This window comes from Ornithorhynchus anatinus, chromosome 1, assembly GCF_004115215.2.
Source record: "Ornithorhynchus anatinus isolate Pmale09 chromosome 1, mOrnAna1.pri.v4, whole genome shotgun sequence".
NCBI lineage: Eukaryota > Metazoa > Chordata > Mammalia > Monotremata > Ornithorhynchidae > Ornithorhynchus > Ornithorhynchus anatinus.
The window spans coordinates 152,450,053-152,476,778 of record NC_041728.1 but is presented as its reverse complement, the minus strand read 5'-3'; the positions used below and the strand labels follow the sequence as shown (position 1 = coordinate 152,476,778).

Sequence of the window (26,726 nt, the reverse complement as noted above, 5' to 3'; positions counted from 1 at the left end):
TGGGGATTATAAAATGTGAGCACCACGTGGGACAATCTAATTACCCTGTATCTACCCCAGCGCTTAGAAGAGGACTCTGAACGTAGTAAGCGCTTAACAAATACCAACATTATTATAGTAAGCACTTAACAATACCCTCATTATTATTATTGTTACATTTTACTCCCCCAAGTTTTTAGTACGGTGCTCCACACACAGTAAGTGCTCAATAAATGCAGTTGAATGAATGAATGAATGAATGAATGAATGAATGAATGAATGAATGAATGAACGAACAGCATTTGCTCACTTGCGATGAGGGAAATCTTGCTCATCTTCTTCACCAAATGTCTACCTCCTCAAACTCTCCAAAATTATTAACCCGGAAACTCCAAGAGTCATGCGGCTGTTTCCTTACTTGTGACTATTTAATGGGTCAAATGCCGAGAGTCTGAGATGATTTCTATGAAATGTAATGGTGCGGAGGTAATGGTTAAACTACCAACTCACTCCGACATTTACTATTAGTTTCACGAAATAGTTGCATATATTACTGGAGCTAGAAATGCCTTCACTAATCTGGCCTCATTCACCTGCTTGCTCTCTTTGAAAACTGGGTTCTTCCTGGGCTTTTTGTCTGTTGCATTCTTCCCAGGAAAGTATAGCTTTTCACTAACACTGACCGTTTTGTTTTCTCGAATACAAACAACCACCCTTGACTGGAGCAGGCTTTGTATTTCAGCCTAGGAAACTGAGCGTTTCACACAAAGATAAGGCCACACTGTATTTAGGTTCAGCCTTGATCACCTGACCGAGCTATTGGTAACTTTGAGGCTGCATTCGTCTGCATTCTTTGAATTCTTCGCTTCTGGCACTGCAATTAACAACTTCAGGTTCACTGAGTTAGCAGTAGATTCAACTTGCTATGCCCTTGTATGCTGACTCCTGATCCACAAAGGCAAGACTGTGTATCAACCTGAAGTCAAAACACGCAACTCAACTGCAGTTAGAGATTGCCTGTGGAGAAAATATACAGGTAAAAAAGCCCAGTTTCAGTACTTGTATTTTGTAAATGTATATATAATGTGACTGCTTATGAAATGTTATACTTCAATGTGATGTTTTTGCTTTATATCTCTTCTGGGATCTTTTTTGTTCTTGTTTTTAAAGGCTACTAGTTCTGTACTTATAATTTTCCAAGTATGCTTATAGGGGTTGTGTATGGATGGAGAACAGTGTTGGTCATTAAAATCACCAACAAAAAACCTTGGCATGGAAGTAGTTGTATACGTCATGATAAATAGCACAGATCCACAAGTCAAACGGACATCGTCGGTCAGTGGGGGATTGATCTTTAATTACTTATTAAAAATCGTACTTTATTCTTGGGGGATTTTTTAATGGTAAGAAAAGTGACCAGGGGTCATTTGGAAAGTATATTTTTAACTGTGTTTTGGGTTCAAAGATAAAGCTACTGAGGGTGTGGCTTTCATCTCTGTGCGCAAATGTGCTGAGTATAACTTATTGATGACAGAAAATCCCTTTAATAACACATGCAGACCATGATTACCCCTTGATGCTACACTTTGTTTGCTACCCACAGTTCGGGTCACGTTCTTTTGTTTCTTTGTGTTCTGACCTCCTTGAAACCTCAGTTCCAGTAGGTACTCAATTTCTAATTGCTCTACGTCAGGGAGGCTGTATCTTCTGCCACTGTCTACCAATCATCCATGGCATTATGACTTTGGGGGCAGACTTGAAATGGCATTTGAGGAAGAGCGTCACCTCAGGGTGATGGGCAGTTTGGTACAACCGTGCAGGGGTCGGGGGGCGGTTCCCAAAAGTAGCCATCACTTCCCTTCTCAAAGAAGGTAGGGGGAAGGATGAGATCCATTAGGGGTGTATAAGTTAGGGTCGTAGAACCAATCTGCAAAGTATTGATGAGACATGTTTTCTTCATTATAATAATGATAATAATAATAAAACAGTGATATTTGCTAAGCACTTATTAAGTGCCAAGCACTGTACTATGAGCTGGGGTAGATGCAAGATAATCAGGTCCCTTATGGGGCTCACAGTCTAATTAAGAGGGAGAACACGAGAGTATTAGCTCCTTGGTCTTGGTATTATTCTCGTCAAACCTATTCTGTTTTTGTTTGTTGATGTGCTCTCTTCTTGCCGAAACCCACCACCTTTAGACTTCCTTTTATCTCTGAAACACCCAGTGCTGGGCCCCACTGAAAGAGGAAACAAAAGTTTATAAGCTAAAAGAGCTGTCATAAAGTTTCTTGCATATGTATTCCTTCTTTAGCAGTTTGACATTCAACCGTCTGAATAATTTGAAAGTCAGGGTGAAACACCAGTTTAGCTCTCCCTCTCCTACAACCTGTCACCTCCTTCTACTAATGCCAGTCTAATTACTATACCTCCATCTCGTCTCTCTCTCTCTCTCTCTCTCTCTCTCTCTCTCTGTCTCTCTCTCGCTCGCAGTCAACCCCTTGATCACTTCCTTCCCCTGGCCTCCAACTCACACCCCTTTTATCCCCGATAGATCACTGCTCTCCCCATCTGCATAGCTCTACTAAAATTGTACTTCTTTCAGAAAGGCTTCCAGGACTAACCTCTCATTTAATCATGTCATTTGCCTTCTCCTCTCCGTCACCTATGCAGTTGGTTCTGTACCCTTTAAGCCCTTTGCCCCAAGCCCCACGACACTTATGTACTTAGATCCTTATTTCTCCTATCAGTAATTCATTGTAATGTCTGCCTCTTTAGAGTGTAAGCGCCTGGAAGGCAGATTTCATGCCATCCAACTCTCCTGTATTGTACTCTCCCAAATGTAGGAAGCAGCAGGGCCTAGTGGAAAGAGCACAGGCCTGGGAGTCAGAGAACCTGGGTTCCAATTTTGGTTCTGCCAATTGCTTGCTGTGTGACCTTGGGCAAGTCACTTAACTTCTCCGTGCTTCAGTTTCCTCAACTGTAAAATGGGGATTCAAAATCTGTTCTCCCTCCTACATAGACTGTGACCTCGTGTGGGACAGGGACGGTGTCCAACCTGATTAACTGTTTCTACCCCAGTGCTTAGAATAGTGCTTGATACATAGTAAGCACTTAACAGATATCATTAAAAAGCACTTGGCATGGTGTCCTGCAAACAGTAAGTGCTCAGTAAATACCACTGATTGATAGGGACTTTGGGAAAGGATTGAACTGACACTGGCCGACTGAGCAGTTGGAAAATTACCTAGAGGTCCACTCCTTAAATGAATCGAAATGCATTTCTGTTCTTTGGTAATTGAAGCACCATGTTAGTGAATCCGAATTGATATTAGCACATTCTCTGAGCAGATGTAAGCCTTTACAGTTGAGTTTTCTCTTCCCATTTGTTCCTGAGATTTTTCTCCACCTTTCAATATCACTGTTTCTGCATGCAGTGAATTCTTCCAAGACAATCAACTTGCAGATATCAACAATGACATAATGTATTCTTTTAAATGTAGAGCTTTCTTCTCATTGGTGCCATACAAACTAATGTTATTCAGTCATGTTTATTGACTGCTTACTGTGTGCTTGGGCGAATATAACAATAAACAGATACCTTCCTTGCCCACTATTGATTCATTCAGTCAGTCATATTTATTGAGTGCTTACTGTGTGCAGAGCACTGTACTAAGTGCTTGGAATGTACAATTTGGCAACAGATAGAGACAATTCCTACCCAACAGCGGGCTCACAGTCTAGAAGGGGGAGACAGACAACAAAACATCACTATTATCAAAATAAATAGAACCATAGATAAATGCACATCATTAATAAAATAAATAGAGCAACAAATATGTACAAATATATACAAGTGCTGTGGGGAGGGGAAGGGGGTAGAGCAGAGGGAGGGAGTAGGGGCAATGGGGAGAGGAAGAGAAGCAAAGGGAAAGGGAGAGCTCAGTCTGGGAAGGCCTCCTGGAGGAAGTGAGCTCTCAGTAGGGCTTTGAAGAGGAGAAGAAAGTTAGTTTGGCAGATGTGAAGAAGGAGGGCATTCCGGGTCAGTGGTAGGACATGGACCAGGGGTAGACGGCGGGGAAGGCAAGAATGAGACACAGTGAGGAGGCGAGTGGCAGAAGAGCGAAGTGTGTGGGCTGGGCTGGAGAAGGAGAGAAGGGAGGTGAGGTGGAGGGGGCAAGGTGATGGAGAACTTTGAAGCCAATAATGAGGAGTTTTTGCATCATGCGAAGGTTGTTAGGCAACCACTGGAGATTTTTGAGGAGGGGAGTGACATGCCCAGAGCGCTTCTGCAGAAAGATAATCCCGGCAGCGGAGTGAAGTACAGGGGAGAGACAGGAGGATGGGAGATCAGAAAGGAGGCTGATGCAGTAGTCCAGTCAGGATATTATGAGAGATTGTACCAGCAAGGTAGCAGTATGGGTGGAGAGGAAAGGGCGGATCTTGGCGATGTTGTGAAGGTGAGACCGGCAGGTTTTGGTGACGGATCGGATATGTGGGGTGAATGAGAGCGCAGAATCAAGGATGACACCGAGGTTGGGGGCTTGTGAGTCGGGAACAATGGTAGAGCCCTCCACAATGACAGAAAAATCAGGGAGAGGACAGGGTTTGGGTGAGAAGATAAGGAGCTCAGTCTTGGACATGTTGAGTTTTAGGTGGCAGGCAGACATCCAGGTGGAAATGTCCTGAAGGCAGGAGGAGATATGACCTTAGAGGGAGGGAGAGAGAACAGGGGAGGAGATGTAGATTTGGGTGTCATCTGCATAGAGATGATAGTTGAAGCCATGGGAGTGAATGAGTTCACCAAGGGAGTGAGTATAGATGGAGAACAGAAGGGGACCAAGAACTGACCCTTGAGGAACCCCTACAGTTAGGGGATGGGAGGGTGAGGGGGAGCCCACAAAGGAGACCGAGAATGAACGGCCAGAGAGATAAGAGGAGAACCAGGAGAGGATGGAGTTCGTGAAGCCAAGGTTGGATAATGTGCTGAGGAGGAGGAGATGGTTGTCAGCGTCAAAGGCAGCTGAGAGATCGAGGAGGATTTGGATAGAGTAGGAGCTATTGGATTTGGCAAGAAGGAGGTCGTTGGTGACCTTTGAGAGGGCAGGTTTGGTGGAGTGGAGGTGACGGAAGCCAGATGAGAGGGGAGGGATCCAGGAGAGAGTTGGAGTTACAGTCTAGAGACAGAGACAGACATTGATATAAATTAAATTACAGATATGTATGTAAGTGCTGTGGCTCTTCTGGTTCAAGGAAGCCTTAGGATCAATCAATCAATTGTACAGATTGAATTCTTACTGTGTGTATAGAGTACTGTACTAAGTGCTTGGGAGACTACAATATAACAGAGTTGGTAGGCTTGTTCCCTGCCCACAACAAGCTTATAGTCTAGAGGGGGAATAGGATCAAGAGGAACTCACAAATGGCTGAGCCGGTTTGAAGGGCTTAAATGATTGTCTGATAGCAAAGCCTTTAACAGTAAGCCTCCTTTCTGCAGAAAGTAGTCCCGTCAGATCCTCTTCCCCTCCCCATTGCCTGGACTCCGTCTCTCTGCTCTTCCCCCTTCCCCAACCCACAGCACTTGTGTATATATGTACATATTTATTATTCTATTCATTTTATTAATGATGTGTGTATATCTATAATTCTATTTATTTATATTGATGCTACTGATGTCTGTCTACTTGTTTGTTTCATTTTGTTGTCTGTCTCCCCCGTTCTAGACTGTGAGCCCATTGTTGGATAGGGATTGTCTCTATTTGTTGCCGAATTATACTCTTCAAGTGCTTAGTACAGTGCTCTGCACACCATAAACACTCAATGAAAATGTTTGAATGAATGAATTTTCCAGTTGAGATAACTGAGACGTGAAGTGAGTTGCCCAGTGTCACAAAGCAAACAAGTGGCAGAGTTGGGGTTAGAACCCAGGCCCTTCTGACTCCCAAGCCTGTGCTCTTACCATTTGGGCTAATCTGCTTCTCTCTGTTAATAGTCAATTGCTGAAGAGAAGTCAACTCCCTCCCCTCCCCTTCTTCTCTTCACCCTGCTCCCGCTCTGTCTCTTCCCAATCAGTGGTACATAGATCGGGTTCTCTGCTTTGGCTGGGCTTTTGTCAGGGGGTCAATCCAATTAATCAATTGTATTTATTGAACTCTTGAGGTAGACCATGGTGGGTGGAAAAGGAGGAAAGGGAAAGGGAGTGGGGGGTTATCCGGTCTCTTCTGCTCTGATACTGTGCTGCCTTTGGCCGTGGAGTAGAAACCTTTGGCCTCTGATTAGACTGTAAGCCCGTCAGTGGGCAGGGATTGTCTCTATCTGTTGCCAAATTGTACATTCCAAGCGCTTAGTACAGTGCTCTGCACATAATGAGAATGTTGGTATTTGTTAAGCGCTTACTATGTGCAGAGCACTGTTCTAAGCGCTGGGGTAGATACAGGGTAATTAGGTTGTCCCACGTGAGGCTCACAGTCAATCCCCATTTTACAGATGAGGTAACTGAGGCACAGAGAAGTTAAGTGACTTGCCCACAGTCACACAGCTGACAAGTGGCAGAGCCGGGAGTCGAACCCATGACCTCTGACTCCCAAGCCCGTTCTCTTTCCATTGAACCATGCTGCTTCTCTAGTAAGCGCTCAATAAATAGTATTGAATGAACTACCCACTACCTAATCAGTGACTTGAAGCCCAGATTTTCCAGATGAAAAGTGCCCCCATTCTGTGAGTCAGTGAATGGGAACAGTGTGGGAGGTGGGGTTGGGGTGCAGGGATTTCGGAGGGGAATTGCTGTGTGATCCTCCTCTCAGCTCTTTTCACTCCTTCCTTTCAGGCTCTTCTCCACGGAGAAGCAGTGTAGCCTAGTGGAAAGGACACAGGCCTGGTAGTGGAGGAACTGGTTTCTCATCCTAGTTTGTTTGTTGTTGTTCATGCTATTTGTTAAGTGCTGTACTAAACACTGGGGGAGATACAAAGTAATCAAATTGGATGTGGTCTAGGTCCCACATCTGGCTCACAGTGTTAATCCCCATTTGATAGATGAGGGAACTGAGCCACAGGGAAGTCAAGTGACTTGCCCAAGATCACACAGCAGACAAGTGGTGGAGTTGGGATAAGAACCCAAGTTCTTCTAACTCCCAGACCTGTGCTCTATCCACTAGGCCAGGCTGCTTCCCAGCTTTGTTACTTGTGTGCTGTGTGACCCTGGGCAAGTCACTCAACTTCTCTGTGCCTCAGTTACCTCATCTGCAAATGCAGATAAGTGCTTGTTCTCCCTCCGACTTGGATTGTGAGGAATATAATAATAATAATAATAATGTTGGTATTTGTTAAGCGCTTACTATGTGCAGAGCACTGTTCTAAGCGCTGGGGTAGACACAGGGGAATCAGGTTGTCCCACATGGGGCTCACAGTCTTAATCTCCATTTTACAGATGAGGTAAATGAGGCCCAGAGAAGTTAAGTGACTTGCCCACAGTCACACAGCTGACAAGTGGAAGAGCTGGGATTCGAACTCATGACCTCTGACTCCAAAGCCCGTGCTCTTTCCGCTGAGCCACGCTGCTTCTCTATGTCTGATCTCTTTCTATTACTTAGCCTAGTGCTTAATCCAGTGCCTGGCACATTAGTAGGTGCTTAACAAATATTAGCATTATTATTTGCAATGGCTCTGGGTCGAGCCTCATAATAATAATAATAATAATAATAGCATTTGTAAAAGGCTTACTGTGTACCAGGCACTATACTAAGCAGTGGAGTGGATACAAGCAAATCAGGTTGGATACAGTCCCTGTCTTAGGTGGGGCTCACAGTATCCATTTCCATTTTATAGATAAAAAAATGAGGCCCAGAGAAGTGAAGTTACTTGCCCAAGGTCACACAGCAGACAAGTGGTGGAGCCTCATCTGATCCCCATGTTCTTAGGGAAGACAGGAAGAGAGGAAAGTTGGTGGCTGACAGAGAGCAACTAGAAGGGATGTGAAATGATCAAACGGCGTAGTCTCTTAAACTCTTGTCATTTAGGCAGAAGGATGGAGCCAGGACATGGGCATCTGCTGGCTAATGGGGTTAAGTTGGAATATTTTCCTGTCCCTCTCCTGTTGGCTGAAACAGTGGCTCATGGCTTGAGCGGGAACATGTGAGTCAGTAGTTTACCTCCCCTCTTTAAAAAAAAAAAAAGGAAATTTTAAGTCTTTTAAACCCCTAATTCAAATTGAAGAAATAAATGGCATTTCAACTAAATCAGGCACTGTTTCAATCTGGAGAGTCTGATTTCATCTTCGAAAGAAACTACTTCTCTGAAATGCTTCCAGTTTTAAGAACTGTCATATTTCTTCTAAACTAAGCCACTATGCTATGTTGCAATCTCAAATGTTTTATAATAACGATCCCTTTCTTTTTTCCAATCAAGTCATGGCTAGGTCTGAATCCTTAAAAAACATGGGTCTCTTTAAAGTCAACACTTAGCAGTCAACAGATTCTAATAGAAATTTCACTGAAGAGGCAAACAACACAGATGACTTTCAAAGTTGTAGGCACTCAAACCCAACAGCCTTACTTAGAAGCACTTCAAAGAGTTTCTCAGATGCGGTTTCTATTAAGGACCCTATTAACCGGCAGTGTTTCATGTTACTCAGAATTCATTCAAGCTCCACTTATAGAGTGGAAAGGGGTAGCCGTCCTGTGACATTTTATTGAATAAATCTGAGCCATCGTTGCTTTTAACCATGTGTGTCTTCCCATTTAGAAGGAATACTTTGAAGCGGTGCACGGAGCAGGATTCAGTCATATTTACCGAGCGCTTACTGTGTGCAGACCACTTTACTAAATGCTTGGGAGAGTTACGGTATAACAATAAACCGACACATTCCCTGCCCACAACAAGCTTATAGTTTAGAGGATGAGTTTACAGTCTAGAGGGATGATTGGTGGTGATCTGCCGTGGACCCTAACAGTGCTTTGACTGTCTCTGAGTGTGGGGAGTGGAAGGTGTAGAAATAGTCACAGGATATGAGGCAGAATGGTGGCCAAAAGCTAAGTTCTGAATGGGATGGCTCCCTCACAAAATCATTCTGGAAAAATATAAAAAGCTAATCACCAGCCAGATATTTAATAGCCAACTTTGTAAAATATTGTATGGCCAATAGGTGATTATGCATTTTGAAAGGGGAAGGGAGAACAGGGTGAACAAAACCAAAAGATAATATAAAACCTCACTGTAGTCAATAGTGCCTCAGTTACCTCATCTATAAAATGGGGATTATGACTGTGAGCCCTACTTAGGCCACCCTGATGATCTTGTATCTACCCCAGCACCTAGAACAGTGCTCGGCACATAGTAAGCGGTTGACAAATACCAACATTATTGTTATTATTATTAAGAAGGAATAAATGTGGGTGGAATCAGTGAAAATTCTTTAGGTAGCTAGAAATTTTGTGAAGGCTATTTGTAGCCTGAAATAATAGGAGGATTCCATTTCTAATATCCCTCACCCAACATCTCTCACTAATAGCACATTAGAGTTACATCATTAGCACCAAGTTTCAGTGACATTCTGCTGATGTACCTATTATGTTATTCCTCCTTCTAGGTTATCAGAAGAAATCTATAAGTCTGAAGTAAATTTATTCTTCTTGGAAAACTGACTGTTTCTCACTCTATGCACCCGTCGGTCACTCATCTTCTCACCTAAAAGCAAATGGCGAGGTACATACAGAAATTTGGAAGATCAGTATAACACCATGCATCATCTTTTCCGACTGGTACTGGGACAAAAAGATCTTTCCCGGGCTGGGGACCTCTTCTCCTTAGATGATTCTGAGATTGAAGAGAGCCTATCGGAAGCTTTGGAGCAAATTGAAATCATTAGTTCATCTTCGGTAAGTAGACTGCTTCCTGCTCTAACTTTCTGATTTGGTGGCAGAGTGCCAAATATCAGTAAAATTAAAAAAGGGAGGGTGAAATAATTTTATCCTTAAGCAAGAGGAGTTGTGCAGAACTGTTTCAATATATAATAATGTTGGTATTTGTTAAGTGCTTACTATGTGCAGAGCACTGTTCTAAGCACTGGAGTAGATACAGGGTAATCAGGTTGTGCCACGTGAGGCTCACAGTTAATCCTCATTTTACAGATGAGGTAACTGAGGCACAGAGAAGTTAAGTGACTTGCCCACAGTCACACAGCTGACAAGTGGCAGAGCCGGGAGTCGAACCCATGACCTCTGACTCCGAAGCCCAGGCTCTTAGAACTCAAGGAGAAGAGATAGTTAGACTTGTCCCTATTTACTGAGAAGAAAATTCAATTAATCAATCAGCGGCATTTACTGAGCACTTACTGTGTGCAGAGCACTGTACTAAGCACCTGTGAGAGTACAACAGAATGAGTAGGCCTGATCCCAGCCCTCAAGGCGTGTATCTATTAATCCCTTTTTCAATCAATAGCATTCATTAGCTTACAGTCTAGTCAGGGAGACAAACACTAAAATACATTAAAGATTGAAGGAATAGATAGTAAAACAATAGCCCATTGGCCCTATGCTTGTACAGTCAACAAACAGGCAGTTAGTAAGTCACCCTAGGTCCAAACTAGGTACTGAACACATCAATCTATCAATCGTATTTACTGAGTGCCTATTGTGTATTCATTCATTCATTCAATAGTATTTATTGAGCGCTTACTATGTGCAGAGCACTGTACTAAGCGCTTGGGATGAACAAGTCGGCAACAGATAGAGACAGTCCCTGCCGTTTGATGGGCTTACGGTCTAATCGGGGGAGATGGACAGACAAGAACAATGGCAATAAATAAAGTCAAGGGGAAGAACATCTCGTAAAAACAATGGCAACTAAATAGAATCGAGGCGATGTACAATTCATTAACAAAATAAATAGGGTAACGGAAATATATACAGTTGAGCGGACGAGTACAGTGCTGTGGGGATGGGAAGGGAGAGGTGGAGGAGCAGAGGGAAAAGGGGAAAAAGAGGGTTTAGCTGCGGAGAGGTAAAGGGGGGGTGGCAGAGGGAGTAGAGGGAGAAGGGGAGCTCAGTCTGGGAAGGCCTCTTGGAGGAGGTGAGTTTTAAGTAGGGTTTTGAAGAGGGAAAGAGAATCAGTTTGGCGGAGGTGAGGAGGGAGGGCGTTCCAGGACCGCGGGAGGACGTGACCCGGGGGTCGACGGCGGGATAGGCGAGACCGAGGGACGGTGAGGAGGTGGGCGGCAGAGGAGCGGAGCGTGCGGGGTGGGCGGTAGAAAGAGAGAAGGGAGGAGAGGTAAGAAGGGGCAAGGTGATGGAGAGCCTCGAAGCCTAGAGTGAGGAGTTTTTGTTTGGAGCGGAGGTCGATAGGCAACCACTGGAGTTGTTTAAGAAGGGGAGTGACAGGCCCAGATCGTTTCTGCAGGAAGATGAGCCGGGCAGCGGAGTGAAGAATAGACTGGAGCGGGGCGAGAGAGGAGGAAGGGAGGTCAGAGAGAAGGCTGACACGGTAGTCTAGCCGGGATATAACGAGAGCCCGTAACAGTAAGGTAGCCGGTTGGGTGGAGAGGAAAGGGCGGATCTTGGCGATATTGTAGAGGTGAGACCGGCAGGTCTCGGTAACGGATAGGATGCGTGGGGTGAACGAGAGAGACGAGTCAAGGATGACACCGAGATCGCAGGCCCGAGAGACGGGAAGGATGGTCGTGCCATCGACGGCGATAGAGAAGACTGGGAGAGGACCGGGTTTGGGAGGGAAGATGAGGAGCTCAGTCTTGCTCATGTTGAGTTTTAGGTGGCGGGCCGACATCCAGGTGGAGACGTCCCGGAGGCAGGAGGAGATGCGAGCCTGAAGGGAGGGGAAGAGGACAGGGGCGGAGATGTAGATCTGCATGTCCAAAACATTGTACTGTTACTAATAATATTAATCCTATTTATTAAGCACTTACTATGTGCCAGGCACTATACTAAGCACTGGGGTGGATACAAGCAAATTGGGTTGGACACAGTCCCTGTCCCACATGGGGCTCACAGTCTTAATCCCCACTCTTCAGATGAGGGAACTGAGGCACAGAGAAGCGATGTGACTTCTTGCCCAAGTCACAGTAGTCAAGTGGCAGCGCTGGGATTGAACCCATGACCTTCTTACTCCCGGGCCAGTGCTCTATCCACTAGACCATACTGAGTGCTTGGGCGAGCATGGTATATCAATATAACAGATTCAGTAGACACAGTTCCTGTCCACGATGAGCAGTGGATAGAGCAAGGGCCTGGGTTTCAGAAGAGCCTGGGGTCTAAAATAGCTCTGCTACTTTCATTCAGTCATATTTATTGAGTGCTTACTGTGTGCAAAAGCACTGTACTTAGTACTTGGGAGAGTACAGTATAACAATAGACACATTCCTGCCCACATTGAGCTCAAAGTCTAGAGGGGGAGACAGACATTCAAATAAAGAAATGAATAAATTGCAGTTATAGACATATGTGTCGTGGGGATGAGAGGGATGGTGAATGAAGGAGCAAGGAAGAGCGGCGCAGAAGGGTGTGGGAGAAGAGGAGAGGAGGGCTCAATCAGAGAAGGCTTTTTGGAGGAGACGTGTCTACTTGTCTGGTGTGTGACCTTGGGAAAGTCACTTAACTTCTCTGGGCCTCATTTATGTCATCTGTAAATTGGGAATTAAGACTGCGTGTCCCATATGGGACATGGATTGGATCAAACCTGATTAGCTTGGATCTACGCCAGTGCTTAGTAGAGTGGCTGGCACATACCAGCACATAGAGAAGCAGCGTGGCTAATTGGAAAGGGCGCGGGCTTGGGAGTCAGAGGTCATGGGTTCGAATCCCCACTCTGCCACTTGTCAGCTGTGTGACCGTGGGCAAGTCACTTCACTTCTCTGTGCCTCAGTTACCTCATCTGGAAAATGGGGATTGAGACTGTGAGCCTCACAAAGGACAACCTGATGACCCTGTATCTCCCCCAGCGCTTAGAACAGTGCTCTGCACATAGTATGCGCTTAACAAATACCAACATTATTATTATTATTATTGTACTAAATGCTTAACAAATACCATAGCAGAAATACAATAGTGCTTTGAATATCACATATCTGAATCTGTTTCCACTTTTATTAATGAGTGAAGAAAGCTGCCACATCCCCACCCTTTTTCTCACTCAATAATAATAATAATGATGGTGTCAGTTAAGCACTTACTATGTACCAGTAGCTGTTTTAACAGTTGGGATAGATACAAACTAATCATGTCCCACGTGGGGCTCAGTTTTAATCCTCAGTCCTCTTCAGTTTTTAATCCTTAATCCTCTTTCCCTTTCCTCTCCTTTATTAATTCCCTCTCCTCTCAACGGACTGCTGAGACCGTCAGTGGTCCAACACGCTAGGACATGTCCAAATATGCCAAAAGCAGATATTTTAAAAGTACTTGCAGGAAAAAGTGACTACCAATTTCTCAGTGGAGTTTGACACTGCCATTCTGGATCGCGGCTGGACTATCCCACAGTTGTTTTTCAAAGCTGTGGGATCCTGATTCGCTGCAGTATTAGATCGTTAGCCTACGCCAGGACTTGGCAAAGATTCTAACTTGGCGAAGGATGGACACTGACCCCAGAGTGTTATGTACTGAATTAGAAAATGGGCCTAGTTTTTAAGGTTCACTTTTGTATATAACAGTCAAGATTTTTGGAAATAGGCATTGGCCAAAACACAGGTCCCACCTTCCAGAATTTTGAATGTGTTTTTTTCTTGCTGCCACGAACAATACAAATCACCACTTAATGAAGTCATTTGATCAAACACCCATCTCTTCTCTGTTAGTGTTTGTGACAACATTTACATTGCCAAAAAAAGAGCAATAATCAGATTGTTCTGTCTCAAAAGGCCAGTTGTTTTTGGTTTATTTCAACTTCCCAAATAATACTTGTATTTCCAGCCGCTTTTTCCCAAGGGATGCTACCTTTCAGTGATGGAAAGGATTGCTTCCTCAAGTGACTCTGAGGTTGAAGTTGCCAAAAGTGGTTACTACTTGTGGGGAATTTCTCATCCAGACAAGTCAGAGCAGAGAACCCAAACAAGGAGGACCCTTTGACTCTCCCCAAAAGTGTGAAGAATCCTTAGAAAAATTATAGGCCTCAAAATTGGTTGCTCTAAGTGGACCAATGAGCAGAGGAGAAGGATAATTGATCATTGGCAGATCGATTAAAAAGACAAAGGAAACAGCATTGTAATAATAATGATGATGATGGCATTTGTTAAGCACTTACTATATGCCAAGCACTGTGGTATTCTCCCAAACACTTAGTACAGTGTTCTGTGCACAGCAAGCTCTCAGTGAATGTCACTGATTGATTGATAGCTAGGAAATGTGCACCCTGAAAGAAGCTAAAGAAGGGGACAGGAGTAATGCAATTAGAGAACCGACAGATAATATGGTCGAAGGAATGCTGCTATTCCAAATTAGGAGAGATATCCTTCCTTTCAAAGTCCACTGGGAACAGAAAACTGAATTTGATTCTGACTTGCATCACTTTGAACAGGCTAAAGTATTAAAACCTTATCAGTCAGCTTGGGCGTTTCTTATCGTCTTGAATTCCCTAAGAAAATCCCCACCAGAGGCATTGGCTGCCAGAAATTGGTTCTGTTCTATTGAATTTGCCTAAAAGTTTTGAATTCACAATTTGAGCAGTAGAGAAATATTTTCATATGCACTTTACAGAAGTAGGGAAATCTTGAATGTTCATATTAACATATGCTCCATTCTTTCTCTAGTGAGAGCAACTCCCTTAAATTCGTGCTATAAGTCTGTCTGCTTACCTTGGCTCTGGTGGTCTGAAAATTTTGCTAATTCTCCGTCTTTCTTTTCTCACTGCCTACCAAGAGCAGGTTGTGGACTGAAGATCTGGAGCTCAGTCCAACTTTTATCAAACTATCCCCTTACTTAATGATGGAGCATGTATATATATGGGCTCTTAATTCATCTCCACCTCTAAATGGACATTTTTCTCTTTCCCCCTCTCGCCCACTGCCAGTTTTAAGTGGGGCAGCAATCACCCCCCCAGTCACTTGTCTGTCACCCCTGAATCAACTCTAACTCAAGGACCATAGAAGAAATAACTTTAACATAAAGAGAGACCAAACCACCTTGAGCTTGATGACTGCATTGACATTTCCCAGACCTACATCTTACCGGCTGTTCTTGTTAATCGGTTTGGCTGCTGATCCCAAGCTGGCCTTTCTTTTTAAAAGTACCTTTTTTTTTTAGAGTTGGTCTTCTCGTGGAATGTTAAGTAGAAAAAAAAATATTGGAAGGTCAAGAGAACAGGTTTTGCCTACCAGTCACTCAAAAAGCCTAAAATATGCACTTAACTCTTCAAACAGTTTCTCTGTTTACTGGGGGAGTGACTTGTGGTCTGGAGGTTTCCACAGGCAAGAGTCTGAGTGTCCTTCTTTCCCCAAATCAGAAACAGCTTGCAGAAGTGACAGTGACTGGGCACGGTGGTTATGGCGGTAAAGTTGGTGGTGGGAGAGGGTTTACTGCATTGGTGATAGCAATTCTGGTATTTGTTAAGTGCTTACTATGTGCCGGGCACTGTTCTAAGTGCTGGGGTAGATACAAGATAATTGGATTGGACACAATCCCTGTTCCACTTGGGGCTCACAGTCTCAATTTCCATTTTACAGATGAGAGAACTGAGGCACAGAGAAGTTAAGTGACTTGCCCAAGGTCACACAGCAGACAAGTGACCTTCTGACTCCCAGATCCGTGCTCCTTCCACTAGGCCATGCTGCTTCTGCTCTCACTGTTGCTCCTGCTCCTCCTGCCCAAATGACTATCTTTTGGATAGCCAGGCTGAAATTTGGATGGAACTTCTTGGGTACATTGCCAAATGATATTTTCCCCAGATCAGTCATTCCATCAGTTGTATTATTGAACGCTTACTGTGTGCAGAGCACTGTACTAAGCACTTGGGAGTGTACGATAGAGTTGGTGGACACTTTCCCTGCCCACAGGCAGGGAATGTGTATTTTTTATTGATTGTATATGATAAAATTCAGTTGAGTTGCTGTGCTGATTTGGCATTCCTATCATTCTGGAATTCCCCCTATTTGTCCCAAGACTGTAAGCTCATTTTAGGCAGGGAACTTGTCCAGTAATTCTGTTGTACTAGACTCTCCCAAGCACTTATTATAGTGTTCCACACATAGTAAGTAATCAGTAAATGCCATTGATTAATTAATTGATTTGTAGAATCAGGAGCTTTAATCAGATACCTACCTTGTGAAATGTCTTAATCTCTGGATTACTTTTAAACTTTCATTCATTCAATAATATTTATTAAATGCTCACTGTGTGCAGAGCACTGTACTAAGCGCTTGGGAAAGTACAATACAACCATAAACAGTGACATTCCCTGCCCACAATGAGCTCACAGTCTAGAGGCAGGGAGAAAGACATCATAAACAAATAAATAAAATTACAGATACACACATAAGGGCTGTGGGGCTAGGAGGTGGGGAGGGAGAAGAGCAAAGGGAACAAGTCAGGGAGATGCTAAAGGGAGTGGGAGAAAGCAGATGAGAGAGTGAGAGAAGACTGGATACAATAGACTGAACATTTAATAAATAAAATGAGCTTCAGTGATTTAAGACACAAATTCGATTGATTGAGAGAACCACACACCCCTATTGTATGTAGAGAATGGACAGAGGTTGGACTGAAGCTGGGTCAAGACATGCATAGGCTGAAGGCCCTGACAAGACAAGACAGGAGTAATGTGGAGAAGAGAGTGAGTTAAGGATCCACGGAAGCAAGACAGACTCCGGAATCAGGACTGGTCAGGGATTGGAGGAAGAATATGGTCAGGATAGAGATGGAAGAGGTCTGCTTAAGTCATAAATCAATGTTTAGAGTAATTAACATTCTCTGTTCTTAGAACAGTAAATGCAAAGGCAGAACCACGTGCTTGATCACTTAACAAGCCATGTATTTGTATGTTATGTAAATAAATATTTATATTAATGATTGTCTCCCTCTCTGGGCTCTAAGCTCATTCATTCAATAGTATTTATTGAGCACTATGTGCAGAGCACTGTACTAAGCGCTTGGAATGTGCAAATCGGCAACAGATAGAGACAGTCCGTGCCCATTGACGGGCTTACAGTCGAATCGTTACAGTCTAAGCTCATTATGGGCAGGGAATGTGTCTACCAATTCTGTTGTATTGTACTCCCCCAAGTGCTTAGTACACTGTTGTGCACTCAATAAGTGCTCAATAAATCCGATTGATTGATCGGTATGCTTGTGCACATGAATGTCCTTTGACTTTAAAGGAACCTTTCATTCATTCATTCAATAGTATTTATTGAGCGCTTACTATGTGCAGAGCACTGTACTAAGTGCTTGGAATGAACAAGTGGACAACAGATAGAGACAGTCCCTGCCGTTTCACGGGCTTACAGTCTAATCGGTCAAGAGCACATATCACCAGAAAAGTCCATTTACTTTTGTGTTGCTTTAAGAGTAAAATATTTCAAATTTTAATGATTCATTTTTTTCTGCTTTATATATGCAGGTTCAAATCAAACAGAAATTGTATCTGCATATATAGTAGTAGTAAGATGTATTTATTAAGGACTTAATGTGTGCTGAGCATTTTATTAAGAGCTAGGAAAGGATACAAAGGTGAAAATTAGACATGATCCCTGTGTTTTAAGGGGCTCGCGATTTAAGAGTGTAAGTGGGGGAAAGGGATGGGAAACCAACACAACAAGAGTGATGAAACATTGAGATGCAACACAGACAAATCTGCAAAATAGGCTGAAAGCTCGGGCCCCTGGCTGCCACCAGTCTTCCCAGCGTTTTGCGGACTTTTTGTGCTGTGGGTGTGCACCGGAGCGAGGACTGTGGGTACTTTTCGCAGAGGAGATGGAGGAGGCTGAGAGTGGTGCACAGGTACAGTTTTAATTCCTAGCTCTGTGACCACGGAGCATGCTGAGGATGGGGAAACTTCAGGGAAGGAGGGAAGTGATCAGACCATATATATATGAGAAATAGCATGGTATAATGGCTAGAGCACGGGCCTGAGAGTCTGAAGGTCATGGGTTCTAATCCTGACTCTGCCACTGTCTGCTGTGTGACCTAGGACAAGTCACTTCACTTCTCTGGGCCTCAGTTACCTCATCCTTAAAATGGGGATTGAGACTGTGAGCCCCACGTAGGACAAGGACTGTGTCCAACCTGATTTACTTGTATCTATCCCAGCGCTTAGTACAGTGCCTGGCACATAGTAAGCTCTTAACAAGTCCATGTTCAGGGTGGAGACAAGAAAGAGGGAAAGAGCCTTCACAACAACAGGCTTCAATCAGCAGGGAGGGCCAAATTTGAGTATCCTCTCCTGCCTGCCCTGAGTTCTGTCAGGAGCCAGAATTTTTGCTGGCATCAGTTACTATTAAGAATAATAATTATGGTATTTGTTAATTAGAACAGTATTAATCACTGGAGTGGATACAGACAAATCGTTTGGACACAGTCCCTGTCTCAAGTGTCAATCCTCATTTTACAGATGAGGAAACTGAGGCATGGAAAAGTGAACTGACTTGCCAAGATCTGACAACAGACAAAGGGCAGAGCGGGAACTAGAACCCATGACCTCCTGATTCCCTGGCCTTTGCTCTATCCGCTGCACCATGATGCTTCCCTTTATTGTTATAAATACTAATTACTATTATTATTGTGGTATATTTTAAGGACTTACTAAGTATCACACACCGTGCTAAATATTATATTAGATACTAGGTAATCAGGTGAGACACTGTCTCTGACCCACGTGGGGCTTATATTTTAAGCAGTGGGGAGAACTGGCATTGAATCCCCATTTTACAGATGGAGAAACTGAAGCAGAGATGTTTTAGCGGCTTGTCCAAGATCCCACAGCAGGCAAGTGGCAGAGCTGGGATTCGAACTCAGGTTCCCTAACTCCCAGTCCCGTGTTTTATGCCACAGTGTTTTCAATCATGATGGTATTTGTTAAGCACTTATTACACGTCAGTCACTGTTCTAAGCACTGGGATAGATACAAGCAAATCGGGTTGGACACAGTCCCTGTCCCACATGGGGCTCAGAGTCTTAATCCCCACTTTCTGGATGAGGTAATTGAGGCACAGAGAAGTGAAGTGACTTGTCCAAGGCCATACAGCAGACAAGTGGTGGAATCGGGATTAGAACCCTAGGATTAGACTCCTGGCCCAAGCTTTTTCCACCAGATAACGCTGCTTGCTCTTCAGATGATGCTCTTTGAGTTTTTGCCTATCTTCGTCTTTCCTACTTGCAAATCGGGTGGATGAAAAGATCGAATACAGTACAATTTTTGTGAATGTTTTCCATTCAGGGTGAGCATAATTCAGGCACCAATGGTTAAGAGGAAAAAGGTGTGCCCAACCACCAGCAGGACGTGTGCTGAAATTGCATTTATGTTAATGATGATGGTTTGCATTGAGCCATCCACAGTTTCTTGAGTGGTCCACCTCTGCTGAGCAAAGCATATAGCACAATGGCTGGTAGGGATAGTGAACGCACCCGGTGATCACAGAACATAAACCCCCCGCAACAACAGACTCCATTGTGTCCTTTCCCATTTGGTTAGGATGGTGATAATGATGCTGATATCAGGCAGAAGGGCAAGCTCATGGTTTTGGACTTCTTGAGATGAGAAGTCTTGGTTTGCATATGTACAGGGAATTTCGTGGTGGAAAAATTAGAAGAACCGATCTAAATTTGGCATTTCACTTAATTTGCACTCCATTAGCATTCATTCATTCATTCAGTGGTATTTATTGAGCGCTTACTGCGTGCAATAAAATACCACTGATTGAATTGCCTAGGTAAGATATTTGAAAATACTGAATTCAATATGTTGTCTTTAGATTTCTTTAAATAGAAACCTTTGATAACCATAGTCCTTTCTTTACCTAAAGGATTACCAAACCAACGATAATGACCAAGCAGTTGTAGAGATCTGCATTACAAGAATTACAACAGCCATTAGGGAAACTGAGTCGATTGAGAAACATGGAAAGGCACTTGTCACTCTCTGGGAATCCTGCTTAGAACACAATTTAAAGCCTTCAGGAAAAGATGAAGACACGCCCCATGCAAAAATCGCATCTGATATTATGAGCTGTATCTTGCAGGTAAGAATACATTTTATCGTTTCAGAGTTAATTTGGGTGGGCTGGGGGGATGGCGTCGATGACGGATTTGTAAGTGGAGAGTGCGCTTAGTCTTGCGACAGGATTGCCTTTTGATTCCTATTTGTATTTTGTATTGCCACCCCATTTTTAACTGTTTTCATGTAAAATGAAAATGTTCTTGAAACCTTAACAGCCAAATAGGTATTTTTGCCTGGGATCATAAGTTGCAAAATCTTACATTGCTTTACCCTAATACTATTTTTCTGATGAAGCAAAAGTCACCCAAAAAGTAAAAGTTGTAAAACTGGAGAAGGCAGTAAATGACAAAACCAGGAAGAGGTGTCATATTCAATTTCCACATGTCAATTTAAAATATCTGAAACAGTGAAAGGTAAACTTCCTCTTAACTTCCAAAAATGTTCCTATGCATATGGATTAGGCAGTTAAGCCTTATACCTAAAAATCAGAAGATTTGAGGATCAAACCATCGATCAATCAATCATTGGTATTTTGGGGGTACTTACTATGTGCAGAGCCTCGAACTAATTGCTTGGGAGAGTAAAATTCAATAGAGTTGGTAGAAATGTTCCTTGCCCTCAAGGAACTTACAGTCTAGTTGGGAGGCAGACATTAAAATAAATTACATATAGGAGGAGCAGCAGACATAAGGATATGTATATAAATGCTCTGTGGCTGGTGGTGGGGTGAATATCAAAGTTTTTGTTGGGTACAGACCCAAGTTCGTAAGTGATACAGAAGGGAAGACCAGTAGGATGGGGAAATTAGGGATTGATGCCGACCTCTTGTCCACATCCCGCCTCTGGCCTGGGATGTCGTCTCTCTTTATATCCGATAGACGATCGTTCTCTCCACCGTCAAAGCCTCAGTGAAGGCACATCTCCTGAAAAAAGCCTTCCCCAACTAGATACTCATTTCCTTTCCTCCGACTCCCTTCTACATCACAATTGCACATGGATTTGCACCTTTTATTCACTCCTCCCTCAGCCCCACAGCACTTATGTCCTTATTGTTAATTTATTTATATCGAGAAGCAGCATGGCTTAGTGGATACAGCATGGGCCTGGGAGTCAGGAGGTCACGGGTTCTAATCCCGGCTCCGCCACTAGTCTACTGTGTGACCTTGGGCAAGTCACTTCACTTCTCTGTGCCTTAGTTACTCCATCTGTAAAATAGGGATTGAGACTGTGAGCCTAACGGAACAGCAACTGTGCTCGTAACTATCCCAGCACTTTGAAGAGTGCCTGGAACATAGTAAGCGCTTAACAAATACCATAATTACTATTATTAATGTCTGTCACCCCTCTGGACTGTAAGCTCATTGTGGGCAGGGAACATGTCTACCAACTCTGTTATATTGTACTCTCACAAGTGTTTAGTACAGTAAGCCCAAGTAAGCGCTCAATAAATGTAATTGATTTACTGAGTGGGAAGAGGTGTGCTGAACTTTTTTTTAGAAAATATGATACACGTATCAGTATAAAGCACAAACTGGAGGGAGGAGAGACTGGAGGCGGGGAGGCCAGAGAGGAGGCTGAAGCAATAGTATGGTACTCTGTGTAGAATGAGCCATTAATAAATACCACTGATTGATTTTTAAGAGATATTAGTAGTTGAGAGGATCTGGTCTAGCAGATTTGGTAGGGGAGGTAGTTCCAGGCAGGGAGAACAGCATGGACAAAGGATCAGAAATGAGAGACTCAAAAGTAAAGTACAATTTTGGGTTTCTTTTTTTCTTTTGTTAAGCATTTACTAAGTGCCAAGCACTGTTCTAAGAGCTGGAGGTAGATTCAGGGTAATCAGATTGTCCCATGTGGGGCTCACACTTTTAATCCCCATTTGACAGATGAGGTAACTGAGGCACAGAGAAGTTAAGTGACTTGCCCAAGGGCACACGGCAAACAAGTGGCGGAGCCGGGATTAGAGCCCACGATCTCTGACTCCCAAGCCCATGCTCTTTCCATTATGCCACACACATTTGGAAGGCAAGAGAAGCAGCACGGCCTAGTGGATAGAGCATGGGCCTGGGAATCAGAAGGACTTGGGTTCTAATCCCAGCTCCACCATTTGTCTGGTATTAGGTGGGATTAATCATACACTTACTTCATCTGTAAAATGGGGATTAAGGCTGTGAGTCCTACGTGGGACATAGACTGTATCCAATCTGAATACCTTGTATCCACCCAAATGCTTAGTACAGTGCCTGTCATATAATAAGCGCTTAAAAAACACAACAAAAAAAAATTTCAAATAAGTTTCTCAAGAGTGTGAGTTTAGTAAAAGTGTAGGGGTCACAGAAAAAAATATTATAGGAGACCACACAGTTAGAAGGTGAGAAGTAGAAATGGAACCATTGAATGAGACTGAAAAGCTCGGAAACATAGGAGGAGAGCCAGGAGAGTACCATATGGGTAAAACCGAGATCTGATAGTTTTTTTTAGGAAGAAGGGAGAGGTTTGCAGTATCAAGGGCAAAAGAGAGGTCAGGAAGGATTAAGACAAAGTATAAGTGCCTGAAAAGTCTAACTGCATTCATTCATGCATTCAATAGTATTTATTGAGTGCTTACTATGTGCAGAGCACTGTACTAAGTGCTTGGAATGTACAAGTCGGCAAAAGATAGAGACAGTCCCTGCCCTTTGACGGGCTTACAGTCTAATTGGGGGAGACAGGCAGACAAGAACAATGGCAATAAATAGAGTCAAGGGGAAGAACATCTCATAAAAACAATGGCAACTAAATAGAATCAGAGTGATGTACATCTCATTAAACAAAATAAACAAAATAAATAGGGTGATAAAGATATATACAGCAGACGAGTACAGTGCTGAGGGGGTGGGACAGGAGAGGGAAATGGGGGAGAAGAGGGTTTAGCTGCAGAGAGGTGAGGGGTGGGTAGAGGGAGCAGAGGGAAAAAGGGGGGAGCTCAGTTTGGGAAGGCCTCTTGGAGGAGGTGAGCTTTAAGTAGGGTTTTGAAGAGGGGAAGAGAAGTAGATTGTCGGAGGGGAGACGGGGGAGCATTCCAGGACCGCGGGAGGACGTGGCCCAGGGGTCGACGGCGGAATAGGCGAGACCGAAGGACAGTGAGGAAGAGGGCAGCAGAGGAGCGGAGCGTGCGGGGTGGGCAGTAGAAAGAGAGAAGGGAGGAGAGGTAGGAAGGGGCAAGGTGATGGAGCGCCTTGAAGCCTAGAGTGAGGAGTTTTTGTTTGGATCGGAGGTTGATAGGCAACCATTGGAGGTTTTTAAGAAGGGGAGTGACATGCCCAGATCGTTTCTGCAGGAAGATGAGCCGGGCAGCGGAGTGAAGAATAGACCGGAGCGGGGCGAGAGAGGAGGAAGTGAGATCAGAGAGAAGGCCGACACAGTAGTCTAGCCGGGATATAACAAGGGTCCGTAGCAATAAGGTAGCCGTTTGGGTGGAGAGGAAAGGGCGGATCTTGGCGATATTGTAAAGGTGAGACTGGCAGTTCTCGGTAACGGATCGGATGTGTGGAGTGAATGAGAGAGACGAGTCAAAGATGACACCGAGGTTGCGGGCCCAAGAGACAGGAAGGATGGTCGTACCATCCACGGTGATAGGGAAGTCTGGGAGAGGACCGGGCTTGGGAGGGAAGCTGAGGAGCGCAGTCTTGCTCATGTTGAGTTTTAGGTGGCGGGCTGACATCCAGGTGGAGATGTCCCGGAGGCAGGAGGAGATGTGAGACTGAAGGGAGGGGGAGAGGACAGGGGCAGAGATGTAGATCTGTGTGTCATCTGCGTAGAGATGGTAGTCAAAGCCGTGAGAGCGAATGAGATCACCAAGGGAGTGAGTGTAAATGGAGAACAGAGGAGGGCCAAGAACTGACCCTTGAGGAACTCCAACAGTCAAAGGATGGGAGGGGGAGGAGGTGCCTGCGAAGGAGACCGAGAATGACCGGCCAGAGAGATCAGAGGAGAACCGGGAGAGGACGAAGTCCGTGAAGCCAAGGTGAGATAAGGTGTGGAGGAGGAGGGGATGGTCGACAGTGTCAAAGACAGCTGAGAGGTCAAGGAGGATTAGAATGGAGTAGGAGCCACTGGATTTGGCAAGAAGGAGGTCACGGGTGACCTTAGAGAGAGCAGTCTCGGTAGAGTGGAGGGGACGGAAGCCAGATTGGAGGGGGTCCAGGAGAGAATGCGAGTTAAGGAATTCTAAGCAGCGAATGTAGATGACTCGTTCTAGGATTTTGGAAAGGAAGGGTAGTAGGAAGATAGGGTGATAACTGGAAGGGGAAGTGGGGTCGAGAGCGGGTTTTTTTACCCGTTATGCCCATTTTTGGGGATTACTAATAGTAATAATATTTATTAAACATTTAGGTTGGAGATGAAGATTTTAACATTGAATTGAGTTTGGAATGCCTTTTAAAAATCCCTAGTATGCCTTGTTTTGTTCATTCCAATTTCAACGTCTGGGAAGTGGCCCAAGAGTTCATTTTACAGTGTAAATATCTACCTGAAGCCCAAATTGGTGCTAACCTAATCCAGAAATGTAATTCTTGGCATCAGTAAAGCAAGATGGGCAGTTTTCACTTGATATGCAGGTATACCTCGCCATAGCATTTACTTTTTTTTCTAGGTACATGCTACCGACTTCACCCTATCAGTTCAGATTTATCTATTGTGTGGCAAGCCTCCCTTTACAAATGTGCCTATGTGGGTATATATGTATGTGTTATTGTACGTACACACACACGCTCTTCCCCCCCACTTGTAGTGATTGGCAAAGCATGTAATGAGAACTCTGAAAATGAGCTACTCTTAAAAAGGTTTATTGACAAGGTAGAAGTAATGGGATTTTTAAAAAGCACACCATAAGCATTCCTGGGATCAAACCTATTCAAGAAATAAGTGACTGTGAGCATAATAATAATAATGATGATGGTATTTGTTAAGCGCTTACTGTGTGCTGAGCACTGTTCTAAACAATGGGGTAGATACAAGGTAATCAGGTTGTCCCATGTGGGGCTCACAGTCTTAATCCCCATTTTACAGATGAGGTAACTGAGGCACAGAGAAATTAAGTGACTTGCCCAAAGTCACACAGCGGACAAATGGCAGTGTGGGGATTAGAACCCATGACCTCTGACTCCCAAACCACTCTTAGTGGCCTCTTTCCACTAAGCTACGCTGCTTCCCAAACCCATTGAATTTTACAGCCGATTTTGCCTCTTTTGAAAATGAGACTGATTACCAGAGAAGAGGTTGGATGCTATATGTAAAATTGATTTGACATGTCTGTTGTGTCTCATTGCTTTATATCCTTGCTACCCCAGCTTTTTGCAGACAGTAGGGCTCTTCTCTTACTGATATGCCTGTAGTTGCCTAGATACCTTATCACATTAAAAGCCTTTGATAGTATTTTCTTCAGTGTCTATTAGGGGATATAATAACTAATCTCGCAATTTGAGCACTCCACAAGCCGGTTTGTTGGGCAGTAAAGAGGAGGGAGAATGGGCATTGAAATATGTAAAACTGAAGCTATAACTTTTGAAAGTATATGTATTTTTCCTCAGAAAACTTCCTCTGTCATCTAAACAATGATGATTTTTCAAGAGGGCGGCTATGATTACTTAGTGGCCATTATCAAAGTGTCTTGAATGCCTTATGATTTTGTTAATAATAATAATACTGATATCTCTGTGGCTTCCAAACTTTGCAGTCCTCCAGAATGCTCTTCTTTTGTGTCGCCCACAGTATTTGAGGAAGGGTTTCCCATAAGTATATTAAGATATGGTTGAAAGTTTAGTCTAGTCTAGGTCCACATAAATTAAATTGATTTTCCCCCTGTCCCAAACACACACACACACACACTCTCTCTCTCTCTGCCATGGAGAATTATAGCATTATCACAAATTTAGTTTCATTCTTCTAAACGTAAAAATTCAATAATTCTACGTTATCATTTATTCTGCATCCTCCTTCTCCTACTGCTACTAATATTGTGGTGTTCATCGAGCACTTACTCTGTGCCAGCACTGTACTAAGTGCTGGGGTAAATACAAGATAATCAGGCCCCACATGGTACTCACAGTCTAAATAGGAGGGATAACAGGTATTTAGTCCCCATTTTGCAGATGAGGGAACTGAGACCCCGAGAAGTGATTTATCCAAAGTCACACAACAGGCAATTTGCAGAACTGTGATTAGAACCGAGGTCCTGTGACTCCCAGGCCCGTGTTCTTTCCACTAAGCCACGCTGCTTCCTAAAAATTATACAGATCCACTCCTGTTCCCAATAAAACCTTTGCTATAATAGGTAGTCTCTGATTAACATGACTTAGAATTTCTACATGAACTCCTCTTTCATTCAGTAGTATTTATTGAGCGCTTACTATGTGCAGAGCACTGTACTAAGCGCTTGGAATGTGCAAATCGATAACAGAGACAGTCCCTGCCCTTTGGCATTCCACGTTTGTCATATGGTATAATGATCTTTAGATTGCCGCTTTCTCAATACATAGAAATCTGGGGCATTAGCATTCTATCATAAAATTTGATGACAGCTTTTAGAGTTAAGATAATTTTGTAATACCAAATGAGTGGACTTG

The 26,726-nt window shown here is 43.7% G+C and overlaps 1 protein-coding gene across 5 annotated transcripts in view; it reads left to right on the top strand.

Moving 5' to 3' along the window:
• The window catches only part of VEPH1 (ventricular zone expressed PH domain containing 1), a 189,048-nt gene that overhangs the window by 8,365 nt on the left and 153,957 nt on the right, over positions 1 to 26,726 (top strand). For 4 of the 5 annotated variants that reach the window (XM_029075215.1, XM_029075193.1, XM_029075228.1 and 1 more), the window contains exons 2-3: positions 9,560 to 9,848; positions 19,928 to 20,143. In XM_029075215.1, coding sequence (XP_028931048.1) covers positions 9,711 to 9,848; positions 19,928 to 20,143 — 354 coding nt within the window. In that variant the 5' untranslated portion in view covers positions 9,560 to 9,710. Of the gene's footprint in view, positions 1 to 734; positions 1,016 to 9,559; positions 9,849 to 19,927; positions 20,144 to 26,726 lie in introns of those variants that run through there. The other variant, XM_029075201.2, reaches the window with a different exon arrangement.